General features: G+C 40.4%; 1 protein-coding gene across 4 annotated transcripts in view; it reads right to left on the bottom strand.

The window, feature by feature from the left end:
* SUDS3 (SIN3A corepressor complex component SDS3) overlaps window positions 1-21,205 on the bottom strand; it is a 181,776-nt gene that overhangs the window by 67,378 nt on the left and 93,193 nt on the right. For 2 of the 4 annotated variants that reach the window (XM_086943293.1, XM_086943291.1), the window contains 3 exons: window positions 18,545-18,643; window positions 17,558-17,628; window positions 16,148-16,198 (listed from right to left, as the gene is read on the bottom strand). In XM_086943293.1, the coding sequence (XP_086799419.1) occupies window positions 16,148-16,198; window positions 17,558-17,628; window positions 18,545-18,643 (221 nt within the window). The remainder of the gene's footprint in view (window positions 1-16,147; window positions 16,199-17,557; window positions 17,629-18,544; window positions 18,644-21,205) is intronic. The other 2 variants (XM_086943294.1, XM_086943292.1) reach the window with 1 other exon arrangement.

Below are 21,205 nucleotides of genomic sequence, written 5' to 3'. Positions count from 1 at the left end.
ATCCACTGGAGCAGATATCTTGAGACATAGCAAAGGCACACACCAGTCCCTACAATTTTGCCAAGTTTGGTGGAAATCCATTCAGCTGTTCGGGCTAAAAGTGAGGTCGACCGCCCTATGGAAATTAACATGGGGAAAACATGTTTTGGGACCCCCCTTTTTTCTCGGCCCCCGCTTGACGAATCCCCCCCAAACTTTCAGGCAAGGACCGGAGCGCCGCGAGGCAAATTTGAAGACATTTTCAGGCAGATTCCTCAACCGGAGCCAAAGTTATTCCCAATAGAATGTTGCGATTTCCCTATTGAAAATAATCCTAACTATAACTACCTACTGGTGACTGCCAGTAGGATAGATATATATATATTCCTCCCACTCTGGTTCAGTTTGCCGTTACTGCAGCGGCTCAATTCGGGTGCGGCGCCCTGCAGCTGAACCACGCTGCTCACAATTTTCCACACAATTCCTCCAGGCTGGAGAAACAAACGGGTCGCACTCCACAGGTCGTTTATCAATTTTTCTTTTTATTTTCTTAAGTTTTCAGCAAGGGCAGATGTTAAGATCTACGCGTTTCGGTATATCCAGATACCTTGCTCACGATCCATTTGTTTCTCCAGCCTGGAGGAATTGTGTGAAATATATATATATATATATCAGAAACCCGACCGCTTGTAGTCGTGGTCACAAGCGGGCGCAGACCACCTCTCCTCCAAAGTGTATTTTGAATAATATCAAAACGCCATCACACGATTAAAGTGTCAGCAGTGCAAATGTATTGCTTTCCATAGCAGAGCAAGTGCTCTCCCTGACGAGTTTCGCTCCGCGGGCGGAGCTTGATCACATGACGCGTCAGGAGTAGGCAGAGCAAGATACAGTGATTAAAAGCCCAAGCGCCTAAAGAAAACGGACGCATGGGTAAAAAACGATACAATCAGGCATAAAATTAACTGTTTACATAGTTTGTTGGCAAACGAGGCGAAAGAATTATAGCACAGTGCTTTAAAATTCCATTTAAAATCATTATTCTGTGGTGCAAGATGGTTTCCAAGATCGAATATATAGAGGCATAGAAATACTGAATAAAATATCCAATAATTCATGTCAAATAGATGTTACTACCTCAATTTCAATAGCAAAAATAAATTTCAAATACAAAAGTGCTAATGCATAAATATGCACATTACTACAGATGAGGTATAAATCCAATAGATTAAAGTGCTAGTGCATAGAGGTAGCTGTCATATTACCCAAATCATATTCAATTCAACACATACTTATTCATATTCCTCATGCCAACTACGTAATGCTTGATTTTGTAAAGTGCAAGTGCTTAAAATGTGAAACAAAATTCATAATAGAACGAAGTTATTAAAAACACATGCGGCTGATGGCCCTACTTGAACTTGAATTATGGTATTTACTATATTTCTCAAGAGCACATCCCACTTGTGAATACATATGTATCATTAAATTTAGTTTTCAGCAACGATTCAATAAGACAATGTCCACCACAGGAAAAAGAAAGGAAAAGAAAAAGAAAAAGAAAAGCAAGGGTTGAAATAACATCAAACATTACAAATAATGGTGTAACTCATCAATAACATTCAAACCGTTAGGGGATCTCGAATCTAGCAACAAAATAAAATATGCTTCCATCTGCCTGAGTAATCTTTCTCGGTCACCACCCCGTCCGGGGTTAGGGACTGAGCACAGTAAAGTATATTTTAAATCCTTTAGTTTGTTGTCATGCACTGCCTTGAAGTGGCGAGCCACCGGATAGTTTATGTCTGAATTCACTATTGCGCGTATGTGCTGTAAAATGCGCTGGTTGGCTGGCAACTTGGTGCTCCCAATGTATGATAATGCACATGTGCATGTCAGTTGGGAAATGACATATTCACTTCGACAGGTTAGATGTTCATTTATTTTTATAGGCCTATCGCTGAACGCTGATGTGTAGTGCGTGCCATTAACAGCAAATGTGCAGGCCCGGCAAGACGTGCATCTAAAAAAACCTGTTTTAGCAAACCAAGGACTTTTAACAGTAAGCTCAGGCTGGGTTTTGTCCAATGCATCTTTCATGGAGGGTGCCCTCCTGAATGTGATTGCTGGTGACTTAGGTAAGATTGGGCCTAGAATCACATCAGTAAGAACAATTGGCCACTCTGCATTGATGATTTGTCTTAATTTACGCTCCTGAGAGCAGTAGGTGGTGATAAGGCGGACAGACCCCTAGAAGCTTATTCAGAGGTTTCAATAGTTCTAGGAATCAAAAGTTCGTCTCTCAAACGCCTAGATGCCTTTGAGAGTGCGCGATTTAAAAGATCTTTTTTGTAACCGCGCTGCAAAAACCTTTGCATAGAATCAGCTACGCATTAGTTAGTTGTGTTAGAATCACTGTAAATTCTTTTAATGCGAATGAATTCGCCAAACGGAATGCTACTGATGGTATGTGGAGGGTGAGCACTGCGGGCATGAAGGATAGAATTACCCGCACTGCTTTTCCTGTGTAATTTGGTGTGAATCTGACCCTGTTCAATGTAGACATATACGTCTAAAAACTCAGCTGAGTTTGATGTTATGGTAGCAGTGAATCTCAAATTGCGGTTGTTGTTGTTAATGCCATTGACAAGGAGTGCTGCCTGTTCCTGTGTGCCCTTCCAGATGATACAAATATCATCTATAAATCGCCAATAGTAGGCTAGATGTTGAAGCCAGTGGTGATGGGTACCAGGGAGAAGGTGCTCCTCCCACCAGCCAACATGTAAACATGAATAACTGGGGGAGAAGCACGAGCCTATAGCAACCCCGTGCTCTTGATGGAAAATGTCCTTGTCAAACTGGAAATGATTGTTGGTTAAACAAATACGTATCATCTCCAGTAACATGGCATTGTGTTCTCTTAGCGTTACATCTCTCATGTCAAGATAATATTGGATGGCTTCCAAACCGTGCAGATGATGGATGTATATATATATATATATATATATATATATATATATATATATATATATATATATATATATATATATATATATATATATATATATATATATATATATATATATATATATATATATATATATCAGAGATGCCGAAATGGGTTACAGTGAAAAAATAAAAACATGAGAATAGTCAGAAAAACAATTTGAGATCGAAATAAGGGACATCAAACAATACAAAGATGCACTGAGCAATAACATATTGTCGGAACCAGATTACCAAGGGAGTGACACTGCAAAATGCTGGTAAATGTCACTGGTCCAGGTTTGCCAATAAAGTTTGAATTATATTGAAAAACTACGAAAAAGACCTAATTAAAATGCTATGAATGAAATAATGGAATCGTTTGGGACATAAACAATGAAATAATCAATTTTAACAGCTTTGCACTATATAGAACAGATGAAATAGTCAGCCCTATTGTTTTGAAAAACTTGGTAACAAATATGGACTACATATCCCAGAATGCCTCTTAAATGGCAGAAATGGGAGCCATTATAAGTAGGAAAGTGATGATGGACTCACATACCGTGAGCAAGACCTATTGTTAGGTTGAAACGCGTTGGTGGGGGTCAGTGGTGTTAACTGCACAAGAATAAAACCTTGAAGTATCACACCCTGTTGGAGTGCGGTGTTTTCGTTTCTACGAAGAAACCTTTGGTGATATATATATATATATGGCAGAGATGCCGAAATGCGTTACAGTGAAAGAATAAAAACATGAGAATAGTCAGAAAAATCGAGCCCCTGTGTCTGATTTCTATCAAGGAATTGGAGCTGGTGTTTATGTGTGAATATATATCACATGCTACAAATGGAATATGGTTTGGACTGATGATCTGTAGCTAATAACGCTAGATATAGAATCTCTGGTGTGTTACTCTTACAACGCATCTTTTACAACGTAATGCTGTTACAACGCAGCTATTACATCGCAAATACCATTACAATGCATGCCATTACAACGCATGGCATTACATAGCAGATGCTAATACAACGCATACCATTACATCGTAAGTATTGGTAAGTATTTAATTTTTTATTTTTTTATTTAATATTTTATAATTGATTTAATTATTATTAATTATAAAAAAATATTTATTTCGTTTTTAAATATTATAAATTAAATATATTATTTTAAGTAATTTTTTAAATAAGTATGAGTATAGGAGTATATGTTTTGGGGTACTGATGTATAGGTTTTGGGGTGTTTGGGTATTTTTAGGTTTTAGGGCAGGGTTTGGGTTTTGGGGTACAGGGGTATTTTTAGGTTTTAGGGCAGGGTTTGGGTTTTGGGGTACAGGGGTGTTTTTAGGTTTTAGGGCAGGGTTTGGGTTTTGGGGTACAGGGGTGTTTTTAGGTTTTAGGGCAGGGTTTGGGTTTTGGGGTACAGGGGTGTTTTTAGGTTTTAGGGCAGGGTTTGGGTTTTGGGGTACAGGGGTGTTTTTAGGTTTTAGGGCAGGGTTTGGGTTTTGGGGTACAGGGGTGTTTTTAGGTTTTAAAGCAGGGTTTGGGTTTTGGGGTACAGGGGTGGTTTTAGGGCAGGGTTTCGGTTTTGGGGTACAGGGGTGTTTTTAGGTTTTAGGGCAGGGTTTGCGTTTTGGGGTACAGGGGTGTTTTTAGGTTTTAGGGCAGGGTTTGGGTTTTGGGGTACAGGGGTGTTTTTAGATTTTAGGGTAGGGTTTGGGTTTTGGGGTACAGGGGTGTTTTTAGGTTTTAGGGCAGGGTTTGGGTTTTGGGGTACAGGGGTGTTTTTAGGTTTTAGGGCAGGGTTTGGGTTTTGGGGTACAGGGGTGTTTTTAGGTTTTAGGGTAGGGTTTGGGTTTTGGGGTACAGGGGTGTTTTTAGGTTTTAGGGCAGGGTTTGGGTTTTGGGGTACAGGGGTGTTTTTAGGTTTTAGGGCAGGGTTTGGGTTTTGGGGTACAGGGGTGTTTTTAGGTTTTAGGGTAGGGTTTGGGTTTTGGGGTACAGGGGTGTTTTTAGGTTTTAGGGCAGGGTTTGGGTTTTGGGGTACAGGGGTGTTTTTAGGTTTTAGGGCAGGGTTTGGGTTTTGGGGTACAGGGGTGTTTTTAGGTTTTAGGGCAGGGTTTGTTTTTTGGGGTACAGGGGTATTACGACTTTATATAAATTAAATTAATTAAATTAATTTTATTTAATTTAATTACATTAATAACTATATTTACAATTATTAATTTAATTGTATTAATAAACGATTATAATTAAATTATATTATTTAAAAATGTTTAATTAATTAAATTCTTTTAATTATATTAAATATAATTATATTATGTATTATTTATAATTTAATTAAATTATAATAATATTTATTGTAATTAATTACATTATATTATTTACTATTTATAAATTTTGTATATTTCATTAATTATATTATTTTAAATATATTAAATTAATATCATTTTTAATATTAATTAAATTACTATAATTAAATTAATTACTGTTTTAAAAATGTTATATTATTTTTATAAATTTAAATTAATTTAATTAACTTTATTACATTTTTTTTAAAAAAGATATACTTACCTATACTTACGATGTAATGGCATGCGTTGTAAAAGTATCTGCTATGTAATGCCATGCGTTGTAATGGCATGCATTGTAATGGTTTTTGCGTTGTAAAAATCGCGTTGTAACGGAATACGTTGTAAAATAACGCGTTGTACTGACACCAATCCAGAATCTCTATATATAAGCATTGATCATGCGCAGGGACTGAGAGCTGTTAAACATTTTTTAGCTGGTAGAACTAGTGAGTACTATGAGCACAGTAAAGTTATTGTTGAACTCATTGAATGGTGTCTCAACAATAACGTTTTTCTCTTCAACAATGAGATCTTCAAACAACAAAGGGGAGTAGCTATGGGGGCCTGTTTCTCCCCCAGCTATGCATGTTTACATGTAGGCTGGTGGGAGGAACAGGTCCTCCGAAGCAGGCACAGGGCACCATTCACTAAACACGTAGCTGCATACTTTAGATACATTGATGATGTGTTCATGTTATGGCGAGGGGATATATCTGAGGCTGAGGATTTTATAGCCGATAATGTCAATTCTATGAATTTTACTTTTACTCCCCACATACACAAAACACAAATCAAATTTCTTGACGTGAGGCTTCATGTCAAAGATGGTAAGCTAGAAAGTACGCTTTATAGAAAGCCTACATCTGGGAACATCACATTACAGGCCAATAGTTCCCACCCTAGGCATTTGATAGCGAGCATACCATATGGTGAAATCCTAAGATTGAAACGTTATCTGCAGCAAGGAGTAGGATTTCAATAGGTGCCATGAAGAAATGCGGAAGAGACTTATAGCAAGAGGCTATAGTGAAAAAATCATCAGGGAGGCTATGAAGAAGGCTAGCAAGCGTCCTAGACAGACCCTCTTCCAGAAAGAAAAACACAGTAATGGTGGGCGCTAGTAGCAATAATGACACCCGAGATTAATTACTTTCTCCAAACAAGAAAGGAAAATTAGAGCTATCGTCCAGAAACACTGGCCAATAGTTTTAACTGATAGCATTTTGCACAATCAGTTGGCTTTGTCACCGACCATTACATTTAGAAAAGGGAGATCTATGGGAACAAATCTCGATAAAAACTCCCCTGAAACGAGAAAAACTGCAACATGGTTACAACCGGTCAAAGGATTCAGAAGGTGTACAACATGTAGAGCCTGTAAGTTTGGCTGCAATAAAACAACTTACTGTACCCCTATTGATGTTTCTCAGGTCCCCATCAAAGGCAGTTACAATTGTAAAACAGAATATGCTGTATATGTTTTGTCGTGCACCTGTGGCCTTAACTACATCAATAGTACGAAGCTGCAGGTGCACGTTGGAATACTGCAGCATATTAGAACCATCCTTTACAATGACCCTACATACCCTGTGGCACAACATTTTAACACGTCACAACAAGGATATTAATTGTCTTTCCTATTTTGTGATTAGCGCTGTACCAAAATCTAAAAGAGGTGGCAATAGGGAGTGACAGTTAAGACAATTAGAAACGAAGTTTATCCTTGAGTTAGACAACAAATGGCCCTTGGGGTTAAATAACACAGAAGATATGTACAATTTTCTCTAATATCTGATGTGGTAGGATGGCTCACTGTGTAATGATAAACTAGTGATTGTAATTGATCTGCTGGTATGTATATGCATTTCCTTTTTTAAACCTGGTTTTTATAATGAGGTTTTTTAGCAAATGATCTATTATTTAATATGAATTTTAATATTACATTTTACTGTTGACAATATTAATGCGTGTTTGCTATATAATTATATCAATATTGATCTTATTGTAAATAGTACTGCACTTTATGTTTATTTTTATATTTGGTGGTTTTTGCACAATTAAGCACTTGATTGCACTTTAGAAATATATTTGCACTTTAAAGATTAGATCCACTGATGCACTTTTTTGGAATTATGTCCTGGATTTATCCTGAGAGATATTTGTGATTTAAAACTATGCACTTTCGACAGAAAACAGATGGGAAAATAATATTAGGTTTTTTTCCCTGCGGACTAATCCAGTTGAAAAATGGACTATTAATGTATTTATACATTGAATATATATATTTTGTATCGGTTTACATTATGTTGAAATGCACTGATCTTATATTAGCATTACACGCATTATTTCCTATAAGGATATTTGCGATGGAATCAGGAAAGAAGTCTGTTGTCCATGTTTAGGGTCATGTGACCGGAACAAGTGAAAGTGGGTGTTCACCAAACATGCATATAAAAATAATAATGACTCAGTACGCAAGCTGAATGTGAACCCGAAACGCGTCGTTCGCAGGCTCTGATGCAATAAAGAACTTCTTTCCCTGAAGAGCTGTGGGGTCCGAGTCTCCTTCGCCGGCGGCGTTGCGGGTTGGAAGTGGTTGGAGTTAAAGCTGGAGATATATATATTTATAACTTGGAAGCCCACTGGAGGTTAATTCTAATATGCATATTCGTGTTGCAGCACAGAGTCTACAAGAGATAGAACACTGGCTGAAAGGGACTACATATCCCAGAATGAACACCAGTTAACTCACCTGTGAAATCTACTAAAGGTCAATCGAAATGTGCTGAGACATTTTGCTTTTGAGTAGGTTTGCGCGTACCCTGGCAACCTGCGATGAAGGAGCTTGCTCCAAAACGCGTAAGACAATCAAAGAACTCTGAATTAAAAATGCCTTTTGCTTTTACTTGATCTGCTGTGGAATGCATCTTTGAAGTGGGGACACATTGATAAACAAGTAACAGCACGGCAGAGTCAGGCTGTGAAGACTGCACCACCCAAATTGAGGCCATGTAAGCCTGGAAATCCGGAGCTGGTTGGGACAGTAGATCAGCACAAATTATGAAGCATTTATAATTTGGAGGTCCACTGGGGGTAATTTTAAAATGCATATTCAGCACTGTAGCGCAGAGTCTACAAGAGATAGAACACTGTCTGAAAGGAACTACATATCCCAGCCTGAACACCAGTTTAACTGGCCTGTGAAACCAACTAAAGGTCAATTGAAATGTGCTGAAAAGATTTGCCTTTGAATATGTCTTTGTGCACCCTGGCAGCCTGTGATCAAGGAGCTGTGTTCCGAAATGCGTAAGGCAAAAATGCCTTTTGCTTTTTACTAGATCTGCTGTGGAGTGCGTCTTTGAAGTGGGGACACATTGATGAAAAAAAAATATATCTATATACACACACACACACACGCACACGCGCACACACACACACATACATACACACACACACACACTCTGCACTGACTGTAAAGTAATATTCTTCTACAGGCGGTGGCTAACCTGCAGAAGATGTCGATTTCTGACATAGTTAGCGTGTGGAAGATGCTGATTTCTGAAATAGTGTCCCGAGGACCATTTAGCCCACAACTGTTTGCTGTCCCGCAAATATATCCACTGAATTATGTTTAGCTTAAGAATGTGGGGTTGACCAAATAGCTAATTTGCGTATGCCAGCTAACAGAATTCTACCTAGAAAAGCCATGATTGCTGTCTTGGTGCATGTAGAGGTACCCTGGAGGTAATGGGAAGTGCTCTTTTTGAATTATGATAGTAAAATTGGATGCACTTGACCATGCACCTGGCAAGGTCTGCTTTAGAAATGGGCTGGCATTTGTGGAATTTAGCAAAGGCTATGAACAAGTGTTCCGTTTTGCAAAAAGTTTTGGTCTCTTCAATGTAGTACATGAAAGCCCATTTGGAGTCTAGAGTATGAAGGGCTCTTTCCACTACTGAGTGTGGCTCAGAGAAAAAAAAGCTGGGATCTCTATTGTTTGATTGAAATGAAAGGGGGGACACCCTTAGGGAAATAACTAAAGGTTAGTGCTGAGTACCAATCTATCTTAGTGAACCTGAATGAAGGGTTCTTGTAGAGGAAGGAATTGCAGCTCATTAGTACAGCTAAGAGATGCAATAACCACAAGAAAGCCTACCAGGAAAGGTACTAGAGAGTGCAAGAGTACAAAGGATCAAAAGGGGATGTCTCCTGTGCCTGGTGACGACTATATTGAAGATCCAGACTGTACGAGGGGACTCTGGGAGGGAGGACTATGGAGGCAATCTATGAAGGCTTTAACAACTGGTATGTGTAAAATATTTTTTTTTCCTGTTTTGCATGCAAGTGGCTATGGCTGCTAATGAAGTGTATGCAAGACCTGACTTTTGCAGGTGAAGGAACAGAGAATATCCTGGACCGTGGGACCTAGGGTGTTGTGTTCCATCTAGGACCCCGATCAATATTGTGACCTCATGCCCCTGTACGGCTATAATCAATAGATATCCCTATAATGGCATAAACGATCAGAGCCATATTTCAGTAACTCGTCTCTGCAGCTCATTACAGTACATGACAAAGCAGAAGCCACTTACTTAGATTCCTAAATAACACACCGAGTTCTTTTGACAGCTCAAACCCCCCAGCAACCTGGGTAAGCCCCGCTTGCTTTGTTTTGATTAGTAATAGAACTCTTGCAAGCACTGTAAGAACGACCAGTTCTTAGTGACATCTTTATTGACGTCTTATGTCCAAAAACGTACGTCAAACTCGGCACCTTTAAGGTATAAATATACCAGCGTTGCCTTAAGCAAACACGGTGGTGGTGAATACTGGAGCAGAACAGCTGTCTATTGCAGAGAGCCCAGCAGATGCGAGAAGCCCAAGGACGCTGCCCCTCCTCCTTGACGCGCTGAGAAAGACGCTGTCTTTTCTCCTGCCGAGAAAATCCAGCTCCGGCGTTTCCAGCCTACCCTTGCGGGTAACTGGAATATCGAGTCCCGAGAGGAGATACCAGACCTCCTGCATTCTATTCCAGAGGTACGGTGCGGACTACACCCTTAGAGAGAATTCTTGAAGCAAACCCTTGGCAAAACCAACTTAACTTAAACTGCTACTTACTTACTCCCTCCCATGTATTAGGCTTAGGTCAGGTACACCGGGGTAGGCGTAGTTAGAAGCACCAGTTGAGGACGTTAGCCAAATGTATATATGAATGTACATATTTTATTCATTTTAACCATCTTATGGCTAAGAAACCATATCAATGCTTTTACAGTATTATTTCGAAATACTTCTTTTACTGTACACACTTTTTATAATAACAAGTCTTGCAATTGTGGCAATTCATTTCTCTTGCATGAGAAGTAAGACTGTTCAATAAATAATACCTTTTATTGAAAACGCCCGTCTCTCTATTCTCTGCATAACTGGTGAAAGTAATTCTGCACAACTGACAGTGAAATAGCTGCCTATTGTTTCACACGACTCTAGAGATTGACTCTTATTATGAGGAGCAAATTTATCATGTTAATGTGGTTGTTGGAAAACTGAATCTCTTCTTGTCTGAGCCAGGGAAGCTGATCACTTCCTATTCAGTCAAGAAAGTTTCCAGTGACCTCTGAGCTAGCTGGTACAAAACCAATTAAGTCTAACATAGTCAGTAGAGACCTAGAAGACCGCACTCCTACATCTACACTGCTGTTTATGTTATTCCAATGCGCAGGGCCTATAGGGAAAATAGGAACTACACTACAAGGGGATCTAGGTGTTTAAGGATGCAATAATGGACTAAACTCTTAAACTTTGCTGTGTAGCAGGCTCATGTGGTAGGTCTGAGGAATGCTTCTAAGATATGCATGCATTGTTGTGGAAGAGGTAGGTAACCAAACTCTAGGCCCTCAAGTGCATATTCGCTAGATTGAACTATTTGGGGATTGGATGTTTGATTTGTCATTAACTCCTGGTGTGAAGGACTGGCCTGTTGGGAAGATTATCGCTGCTGTGGAGTGATATCTCAAGGAGTGCTGATTACCAGAGCTGTATGGCTTAGAGCATGAAAGACAGAGGTTTGCTGCATCTTCCTGACTACAAATGAAGAGTGGGGAGGTGTGAAAGCGTAAGCAAAGATGCATGATCAGTTCATCTACATTATGGTGTCCATAGATTGTGGGTGTGGGTAACTGGAGGCAAGGTTTTGATATTTTGAGTTTTCAAGGGTGGCCAACAGGTCTATATGTGGCATGCTCCATCGCTGAAAGTAATGGAGTAGGGCTTGTGGGATGAGTTCCCACTCGTGGACTTGTTGATGTGACCTCCTCAGCACCTCGGCCTGATTGCTGTCCACCCCCAGAAGGTACTCCACCATGCAATGAAAGTGATGGCGAATGCCCAGTAACATTTCCTATATGCCAGTAGTGACGGGGGAGAGAGTGCATAGTGCCATTTTCTTTGAGGAGCTACATGGCAGCCATGTTGTCTGTTTTGATTAGTGTTCCCCTGACCTGAACGAGAGGAAGGAAGGCTTTGAGGGTGAGATGAGAAGGGAAGGAGCTTGGGGTAATTGATTTGGTGTCTCTGATGATGAGGAGCTCACACAGCTTGCACGGTCCTGTGGTCTAGGTATCACCCACAGGTGGCTTGAGAAGAGTCCCTAGTGATTGAGGAATAGGGTCTAAGAAGGGCCTGCCCTACAACAGATTACCACTGTCCCACCACTGCAGAGAGCGATGGCTTGTGCTTGTGACCAGTGACCCAAAAACATCCCTGTAGCAAACGCATGTGCAGCCAGGTGTGGGGTATTATGGTAATAAAGGAAGTCATCATGCTCAGCAGATGCATAAAAGTTGTGATTGTGAATTAACGATTAGGCTAAAAAAAGAGGTAAGACCTGCTGGAATGCAAGCACCCTCTGTGGATTGATGTAGGCTTTGCCTGTTACTGAGTTTAGTATTACTCATAGAAAGGGCTAGGATTGAAGGTGTTGGAGGTGACAGCATTAATTGCGAACCCAAAGTTGTGTAGGAGTGAGACTGCAGCCTGAATATCTGCTAGGAATTTGCAAGATCTTGATCAGACAATTGTCAAGGCAGGTGAAAACATTGATGCTCTCTCTCCCTAGGTGGGTGTCTTCTACTGCTAGGCACTTTGTAAATTCCCTTGGAGCAGTGGTGATGTGGAAGGGGAGTACCTTGACTTCAAAGAGCTAGTGACAGCAAGTGGGTGGATTGGAATGTAGAAGTAGGCATCCTCTAGGTCTATTGCCATCACATAATAGCCTTGTTGAAGCAGAGAGATGACATCCAGTAGCCTTACCATATGAAAGTATTTGAGGGGGATTTAGCGATTCAGGGGCCTGAGGTCCAGCTTGGACATGAGGAACAGTCCTTCGGGTTGAGGCAGTAAAGAGTAAACTCCCTCTGCCCTGCTTGATGATGTGGGGGGGTGGGTTAGAGGTTGCATCTATGGCTAACTTCAGGGTGGATGTTTTGGGGAGATAAAGTTCTAGGCTGTACCCATGGCAAACCCACCTGTCTGATGCGATTTCCTATCAGTGTTGAAGAAAATCATGCAGTCTTCCCCGTACATGTATTGTGTGATCAGTTGGGAAGGTGGGGGAAAGTAGTCAATGTTTTGAGGTAGAGGCATGGCTCTTTAAGGGAGCATCCTGTACTCCTGCCCCTTTAATTGTTGCCCCAAATGGCGCCCACAGTGTATCCTTGTGCTATCTGCCTGCTGCTGCTTCTGGTATGAAGAAGTAAAGTGTGGGGAAGCGGCTCTGGGGCCTGCCCTGTACTGAGGTCTTCTTAACCACTTGGCTGCTAAGGCATTTTTACTCTGCTCATTCAATTTCCATTGAAATCAATGGAAACTCCATGACGAGTTACCCTTGTCATTAGCGGCGAAGAGGATAAGGAACACCTAGGTGATGTGGACTGAAGGGCATCCGCTGTTTTTGTGGTGCTGGTGTCCTTTTTGATTTTTCTGACATCTGTTCAACCTGCAGGCCAAACCGATATTGCCCAGGAAAGGCATGTTGAGCAAATATTGATTGGCCTTCAGCTTAAAGCCTGAAATACAGAGCAAGGTATATTGTCTGATGAGGATAATGGCATTGCCCCAAGGTGAATTGTCTGCACATTCAGGTGTGCAGCGGATGGTGGTGCTAGCAATAGTTTTCCCTTCTGCAACTATATTACTACACCCTTTTTTTTTTTTACTTGATTGGGAGATGCTTAACTAACTCTGGTGTGTCATCCTACTGAGCAACAGTCATAGCGTGAGAGAAGGTAGACTTGGCTATCCTCCAGTGGGAAGCTGCTTCTACTGCCACCTTCTTACTGGCAGTGTCTAGCCTTTTGATCTCCTTACTGACCTAGGAGCATTGCCCATTGCCTGAGGGTGAAGTATGTACGACAAGGTAGGCTTGTGGGACATGACTCCAGATGTAGGCAGGTCATTGAGGGAAGGCTTATTTACCATCCAACCCGTGGTGTTGCCACGCCAGCCTTGACAAGCTCCTTAAAAGGTATTAGGAGCTCATTTTAGCATGCCCTTTAAAACAGCAGGAAACTCTACAGTTCTTTCTGACTTGAAGGGTGTCTCCATAAGGAAATCATCTTCATGATGGAAGACGTGTGTCCACTTTGTAAAAAGTGGCCGCCTGTTGAATCATCATGTGGTAGGCCGCTGTGTTGTCTACGAGCCATGTCCCTACAGGTAATAATCAAGTCTTGATCCCCCAGGGGATTGACATCATAGTCATCCCACGGGTCATCCGTAGGCGCTAGTTTAAATGGGTCACCATGGCCAAAGGGGCTGACTTCCCCACATGGGAGTGTGAGGTATTCCTCTGGTGAGTGTGGAGGTAATACCAATGTCAGAGGTGGCTTTGGCTTCAAAGGTCCTCAGGGATTATGGAGGCTATCAGGACTCAACTACCTAACAGGACAGACACTGAGTGGGGAGCAGCACTGCCTCCGAAACCTTTGTTCAGTACTGATCAGAGCTTGAAGGCGGCAGAGACTCCTAAGGCTCTGTAGTATTCAGAAGGCTTGGTGCCCAACACCCTAGATGCAGTGTTTTGCTTCTGCCTAAGGCTTACTGGGAAACTTGGTGTGTGTGTCAGTGCAGGCCATACAAACTTTGCAAGGTCTTGGTTCGAGGGACGGACGTGGTTGAGGTGAGAAGAAACTCTTGTTCTTCTTCCTCCTGTTCTTTGTTGGAGGAAAAGGCCACCTCTGGACTGGGCGACAGTTGGTGGGGTAGGAAGCTGGAGGAGTCAGTGTACTTTTCTTCCTCGACATGAAGCGGGGCTTGTTCTCAGAAGATGTTAGGGGAGATCACTGAAGGCTTGCATTGCATCTTCTCATGGGTCCACTCACAACAATACTGGGATGCATTTTTTGAGCAGAAGGTGAGAGAGGTCTGGGCTGTGGTGTAATTGGCTTTTCCCAAAGATCGAAATCAAATTGCACCATTAGGGGCCTGAGCAGAAGCGTGGGTAACACATCCAAACTCGGAGCCACAGTAGTAAGCATCTGAACCCGATGGCAGAATAAAAAAAAACAATCTAACATGGTGTTAGTGCCCATGCTTTCTTAGAAGAAAAATAACTGTCAAAGATCTGAGCCCAACAACAGATGGCAGGAGCATGTAGATCATGTGTATCTGCAGCAATACATGCTATGAACAGATATTTACTTGCTGCTGTTTCCTACCAAGGAATTCCTTAAACTCCTAGAGAGCACGCACTTCAAAATGGCCCTATTAGCTAGCAACAGACATTCAAGGTCCAAATAAAAAGGGAATGCTTATTCTACAACAATGCGTGTGTAGGAGGGGGGTTAAGTAGACACAAGCGTTGAGCGTTGGCTTCTGAGTCTTGGGACCCACAAGAAGACCATGAACTACACATATGAAAGGAAGCAAAAGTAGTAAATCAAGAATGCCAAAGACCAAGACAGCAGCCAGGAGGCAGTATTACAGGAAAGCACAAAACAACTATATGTGCTATTCACTTGTGTGAGAACATCCAGCTTCTCAGAAAAGGGTAAAGGCAGGATAGTAGCAAGAATTATGAGCAAGAAGAGAAGACAACAGTACATGGCCTCGAACTACCATGCTAGTTTGAAAAATGCAACTTCCATTGCCAACTCTACATATTTCACTTCAGCCGTTTGCAAAAGAGTCTGTTGCATAACAGGCTTTTGGTTGCTGGAGTACATACGATCATGTCACTACAAGGCAACTATTTGTTAATATTAAACATTTGTAATATAACCCATGGACCTCCAGTAAATATACTGAATGACATTAGAAGTCTATTCCAAGGTGCAAGTGGATTTTTGTGACATTTTATTAAAAATAAGTATCGGTAAGATAGTGGAGTTGATAGGGAAAATATATGTTATCAGGCAGGGAAATAAAATGGTTTAATACAAGTTTTCTGGACTCGATATTCCTGGTTTTAGACACGAACTGTGGTTCCAGACAGCTTTGAAAAACATAAGCATGTGGATGTCCATGACAATGAAGCATTGCAAAACGTAGCTGTATAGCAATGATCAACACCCTGTTACATTCAACTGTAATGTACTAATTGCTACACCTGTCGGGCAATCTGACTTACAATAAGCCTTAGGTGTTTAAGAGATCTTCACAGAGACGCCAGCACAAAAATCATGCACATTACTGGTGCAAGTTCATAATAAAATACAAAATAGTGTTTGGATACATGGCAAATGTTTAGCATAATAACAATTTTAAAATCATTCTGAGAAACAAGTGTTTTATTGTGCTGCACATTTGTGTGTAAATTCAAAGGTTACCTGTTGATAGCTCATAGAAATTACATCGAAGTGATAATGAAGCAAGTTTTTCTGAAATAAATGTCAATGTATGTGAAATCAGAAAATACCCAATTTCATTAAAATCACCTTCAAATCAATACTGCGGACGACATTCATACCATCTAATTGCATACCTAGAGCAACAGGTTTATTGCATCAACTATATATTTTCAAAGAATACCAAGCAGAAGTGGCAAACACAGAATAACATATATATATAATCCTTTTTTATTCTTGTTGTTTATAGGCGCTAACTCCCCATCTGTCAATTTAGGTAATGGCATTTGACATTTTTATGTGTACTCTTTCTAGAGAAACACATACAGTACCTCCTCTCAGTCTTTAGGGAAAACATTCAATAATCACAATGAAGTGAATATGGGCAGTATATTTTGAAGAAAGTTAATTTTGTATAGTTCTCATATCGAGACAAAACGAAAAAGGTAACAGAAAATACAACTGTATAGTTTGTGTATCCATGACAGACTTGATAGTGATCTACAAACACTCCTTTTTTTTAAGCTGAGCTCGGTTGGGAGACCATGAAATAAGGTGTACAACAGGAAATCAGCCACACAGACTACTGCCTGAAGGATCAGGCTAGAATACTATAATACATAGTTAAATGTTCTACCCCTTGGCTTTAGAGGGAGATGTTCTTGCTCACAGTGAGAGACCACCTCTATAGCCACCACATACATACGACAAACTGAGGGCAGTAAATTGTGCATGTCTTAGACGTCTTACTCTACATCCTTCAAATCTTTTGAGAGCTTAATTCTGCAGATAAATGAATTGATTATTGCTAGACAAAGTACTAAGTAAAGATATGACACCATCTAAATGTCCTGTACTTTTTTAACTTTATTTCCATTATCAACCTGACTCACTCCTCTCCCTTTCAGAGTCTAGAACATCACATTAGCTCCTCCAGAGTTCCCCATTTGCTACCCTCTCTCTTTAACTTGTCTCCCTTTCAATCCAGCGGCTAAAATCACTTAAATGCAGAGAGATCGCCTGGCAGTGCGATAATTAAAAATATCAAACAGTAGAACCTGTACCCACAACACTGTTAAACCAGAATTTCCACCCACATAGATGTCTTTCTGTAATGTTGGAGCTTTAATATCCAATTTATCTCAGGAAAATACATTTTCTAATCCTAAATGTTAGTGGCAGTTCCCTACTGCAAAGATATTTTGCATTTACTATAAGCATAAAATAACTCAGTGCTAATAATTATTAGGGAAGACTACATTTCTCTGACATTTCTAATTATGCTGTTAAACAGCAGCCACATCACTACTCTTTGGAACACTGAGAGCATGTACACATACTCTTCAAACATACACACGTCTTTAAAGTGCAATCAAGACTAAATCACCTTACCTTGTTTAATGTCCGCAGGTCTTCCATTATTTGTTCATCTGTGAGAAGGTAATTTAACTGAGGTGAAGAGCGTTAAGGAGAGTTAAGGCATCACACTAAGCCAGCACAAGACAAGAGCAGTAAAGCAAACTGTAGAACACTTAAAGGAAATAAATATGAACTTAAATTAGTTGGCTCACAAGCATTAAAGCTGAAATACTTTAAAAAGCTGCTCCCAGCTTGGGATGCTTTGCATGTATCACAATGGTACGAGCATGCAAGCACTGAAAGCAGCACCATCGAAATAGATTTAGGGATTTCAAAAACCATACACCCAAGAGTCCTCTAGTATTCATTCTTACCCAATCCCACAATGTTGTGGAGATTTCAACATTGAGAAGGTTCGCTTAAACTCATACAAAATATATAATGGCTCAGGAAAACCGTGAAAGGCCTCCATTTGCATTACACTGGTCCCCCATCACCTGCATGTAGAAAAGAGGGTCAGCTCTTCTCTAATGAAAAGCAGCAATAATTCTAGCTAAAACAATATTCAAAACTAAAAGGTGGTGCAAGGCAATAGAAGCCCTTGCATCCACTGAGCAGTTATTCATATTGAATATAGGAGTGGGATTGATGAGGTGATCTGCTAGGAGACAGCTAGGGCTAAAGAGTACTAGCAATACTGCAGAAGCTAAGAGAGTGAAATTCTCTTTAAACTGTCAAACGCCCTATACTGTACTGCATGGTACAAACTCTGCAAAACCATGGAAATCTCCGCTAAGAAAGGATCATGTGTTCCAAAATAAATGGCACACAATCAGAAAAGCAACTGGATTTTGTGAATTAACATGGTTTCCATTCTAAAAGAAAAAATCCCTATCCAACATCTCTTTGATCAGATCTCGGAATTTATTTTATTTTTCCTATCCAGTAAGGGACAGGCATATTAACCCCCGAATGATAGGTGAACAATGTAGCGACGCCCCGCAACCAGTGAAAGGATATCAGGAGCCTGCTTCCTCCTCTTCAGGTCCGTCATAGGAACAGGATCATTTGGCCTCCTCCGCAGCTTACGAGTCATGATAGGTTTCACTTCCATGGAGTCTAGAGAGAGAAAAAAACTGATGCAGATAAGAATGTGATAATTCTACACAGTTTTCCGAAGACTTGCCATGGTCATGGTCACAGCTGTCACTAGCAATCCCCACCAACCCACCCCCCCACAATACAGCAAATATTGTTACAGGTTATTACAATACAGTTAACTGATGCCAACAGACATGTGACGCAGCAATAAGTTCAGCAACCACCACCAGCAGGTAGTGCAATATGGTCAAACGCCACATTATCACCACCACTCAGTTGACATGTCCTTACATCCCAAAGCCGCCACCAGATACTTAACACAATCAAAGTTGGATAGGTCAATGAATATTATAATAGGTCTTGTCTTGAATAGTCCAAGGTAAATAGCTAAAAATTTAAAATAAATGATTTTCAAACAGATATCAGCAAGATCAAAACACCTTCTTTTGTATTCAAATTTAAAAGAAGTTTGTACAAATCTTCCTTCTCAAGTCCCTGATCCCTGCCTTGGCATTTTTGCGGTTTTAAATTTCACATTCTTACCCAGTGTTTTTCCTGAATATACTTGTGGCATTGCTTGCCCATTTCTTTTCCCTTTGGCTTTTAATTTCCGATTTCAGAATTATTTTCCCTTAATATTGAAAAACTGTGATGTTTTTTAATGCGAAAAATAATGAAAGCTAAGAAGGTGAAAAAATCTTATTTTTTTACTCAAAGTGTTCAACTTCTTTAATGGGATTTTTCTAACTTCTGTTTACGTACACATATCAATAACCACTCAACATTCAAAACACCACAAAAAATGTAATTGGAACCATCAGGGCAAATATAAGCGTAATGAAAAAGCAAGGGTAGGAACTGGCAGTACTACAGAGGATTTTTGTGTGAAGTTTCCTAAAGGGAAGAAAAGCTCAAGTACCCAGAAGTGATTCTCCTCAAAGTATACATAATTATATTCTGTTGTATTTGCACTCTTTCCTGACGTACAGCAGGAGGACAATACTAGCTTTTAATAGCACTTTCTACACTTTAAAAGGGGCCCTACTGCAGTAAACATGCTAATGAAATAACAGTTGTTGCTTTAGTTGGCTTCTTAAAGAGCCATTAACAGAGCTAGCTTTTTTGAGCTAGTTTGCCACAACGCTTTCACTTGTAAGTTGCGAGTAGCTTGCATAGTCCTCAAGTGTGTGCTATTTTTCCTCTGTCAAGTTTTGCTTCACTGCCCGTGTAGACATCTTGGTTCTTGGTCTTCTTACAAAGTTCTTAGAAATCCTCCTTAATACTGAATGCGTGAATGGACACATGGGTGAGCAGGGAAAAGGATGAGTGAGCAGAAAAATGCGCTGGAAGGATTCATAAATGAGCCAGTGAATGCGTGTAGAGCAGCAAGTAGATGAATGAATGAAGCAAGCATATGATGGATAGGGATAAATATAGTCTATGAGTGATTACTATGGCCAGCCCTGGAAGTTATATTTCTCAGAGGAGCCTTGGAAAAAGTAATGGGGCCGTTGGGGTCCAGTAAGTTTTCCTGATTTAGGCTGGTCGGTGAACGGTTGAGACAGATTGGTTTTGGCAACCGCTGGTCAACACGAACTGACGTTGCACTTGTCTCCAAACAGACACTGAAAAGAGCCTATTGGCAATATGTGGCCCAAAATACTGCAAGTACCTCTAGGGTGGCCTCCCTCACTGCCTCTTTTTTGGAGTTCAAAATTGACTACTGTTTTGAATCCTTTTTGAATGAGGTGAAACACCCCCATGCCAAAACCCTGTACTTAAAGTTCCGTCTAGGGATCCTCCCACTTCGAGCCTTTACCACTTTATGGAACTCGAGGCATGCCCTTTCTGACCTTGGGTGATTGAAGTGGTTGAACATGTCATTCTATTTTGTCTAGCCTATCATGGTCTAAGGAAAAAGTAGATTTTGCCAGTCTGTTGTAATTTGGGCCTGAGGAATTACAGTATCGCCCGCAGAATACTCAGAAGTAATACAACTCAGTCCACTGTCTTTGCAGTCTCAAGGTATTCGATGTCTATGTGGAGGTTAAGACGGAAAAAGGTGTCCCCCTAATGCTGCTGTGCACTTAACGTTTTAACATATTTTACCCAGGTTTAACTGTAATATATTTAGTCGGTCGGATCTCCTTCTCATGCTCTGTATTTTTGTTATTATAAATTTTGTATTTATGCATTTATCTTGCTCTTTTATGGTCTTTTAGGCCGAAATAAAGATATTGACTGACTGATTAATGAAAGAAGAGAGACATTATGTGTGTTGTTTGTGACAGATATAAGAAGGTGGCGTGGTGGATGAATGGGTAAGAGGATCAGAATAAACAGTTTAAGGCATGGATAGGCGAGAAGGGTGGGGTAGATGGGTGAGTTGATCAAATAATGGACGCCTGAATGTGGTAGTCGTCTCTACTTCTCTTTGAATTACGTGTTGTAGCTCCCACCCTCCCCCAAGTCACTCCAGTGCGCAGAAAGACTTAGAATCCTGCAACTGTTTTTAAAATCAAATCCCTCTATATTCAGGTTTCTCTTGAATACTGAAGCGAATACTTAATGGCCATGAAT

Source organism: Lissotriton vulgaris, chromosome 11 (assembly GCF_964263255.1).
Source record: "Lissotriton vulgaris chromosome 11, aLisVul1.2, whole genome shotgun sequence".
Taxonomy (NCBI): domain Eukaryota; kingdom Metazoa; phylum Chordata; class Amphibia; order Caudata; family Salamandridae; genus Lissotriton; species Lissotriton vulgaris.
The sequence above is the reverse complement of the archived record's forward strand: the minus strand, read 5'-3'. Positions and strand labels throughout refer to the sequence as shown.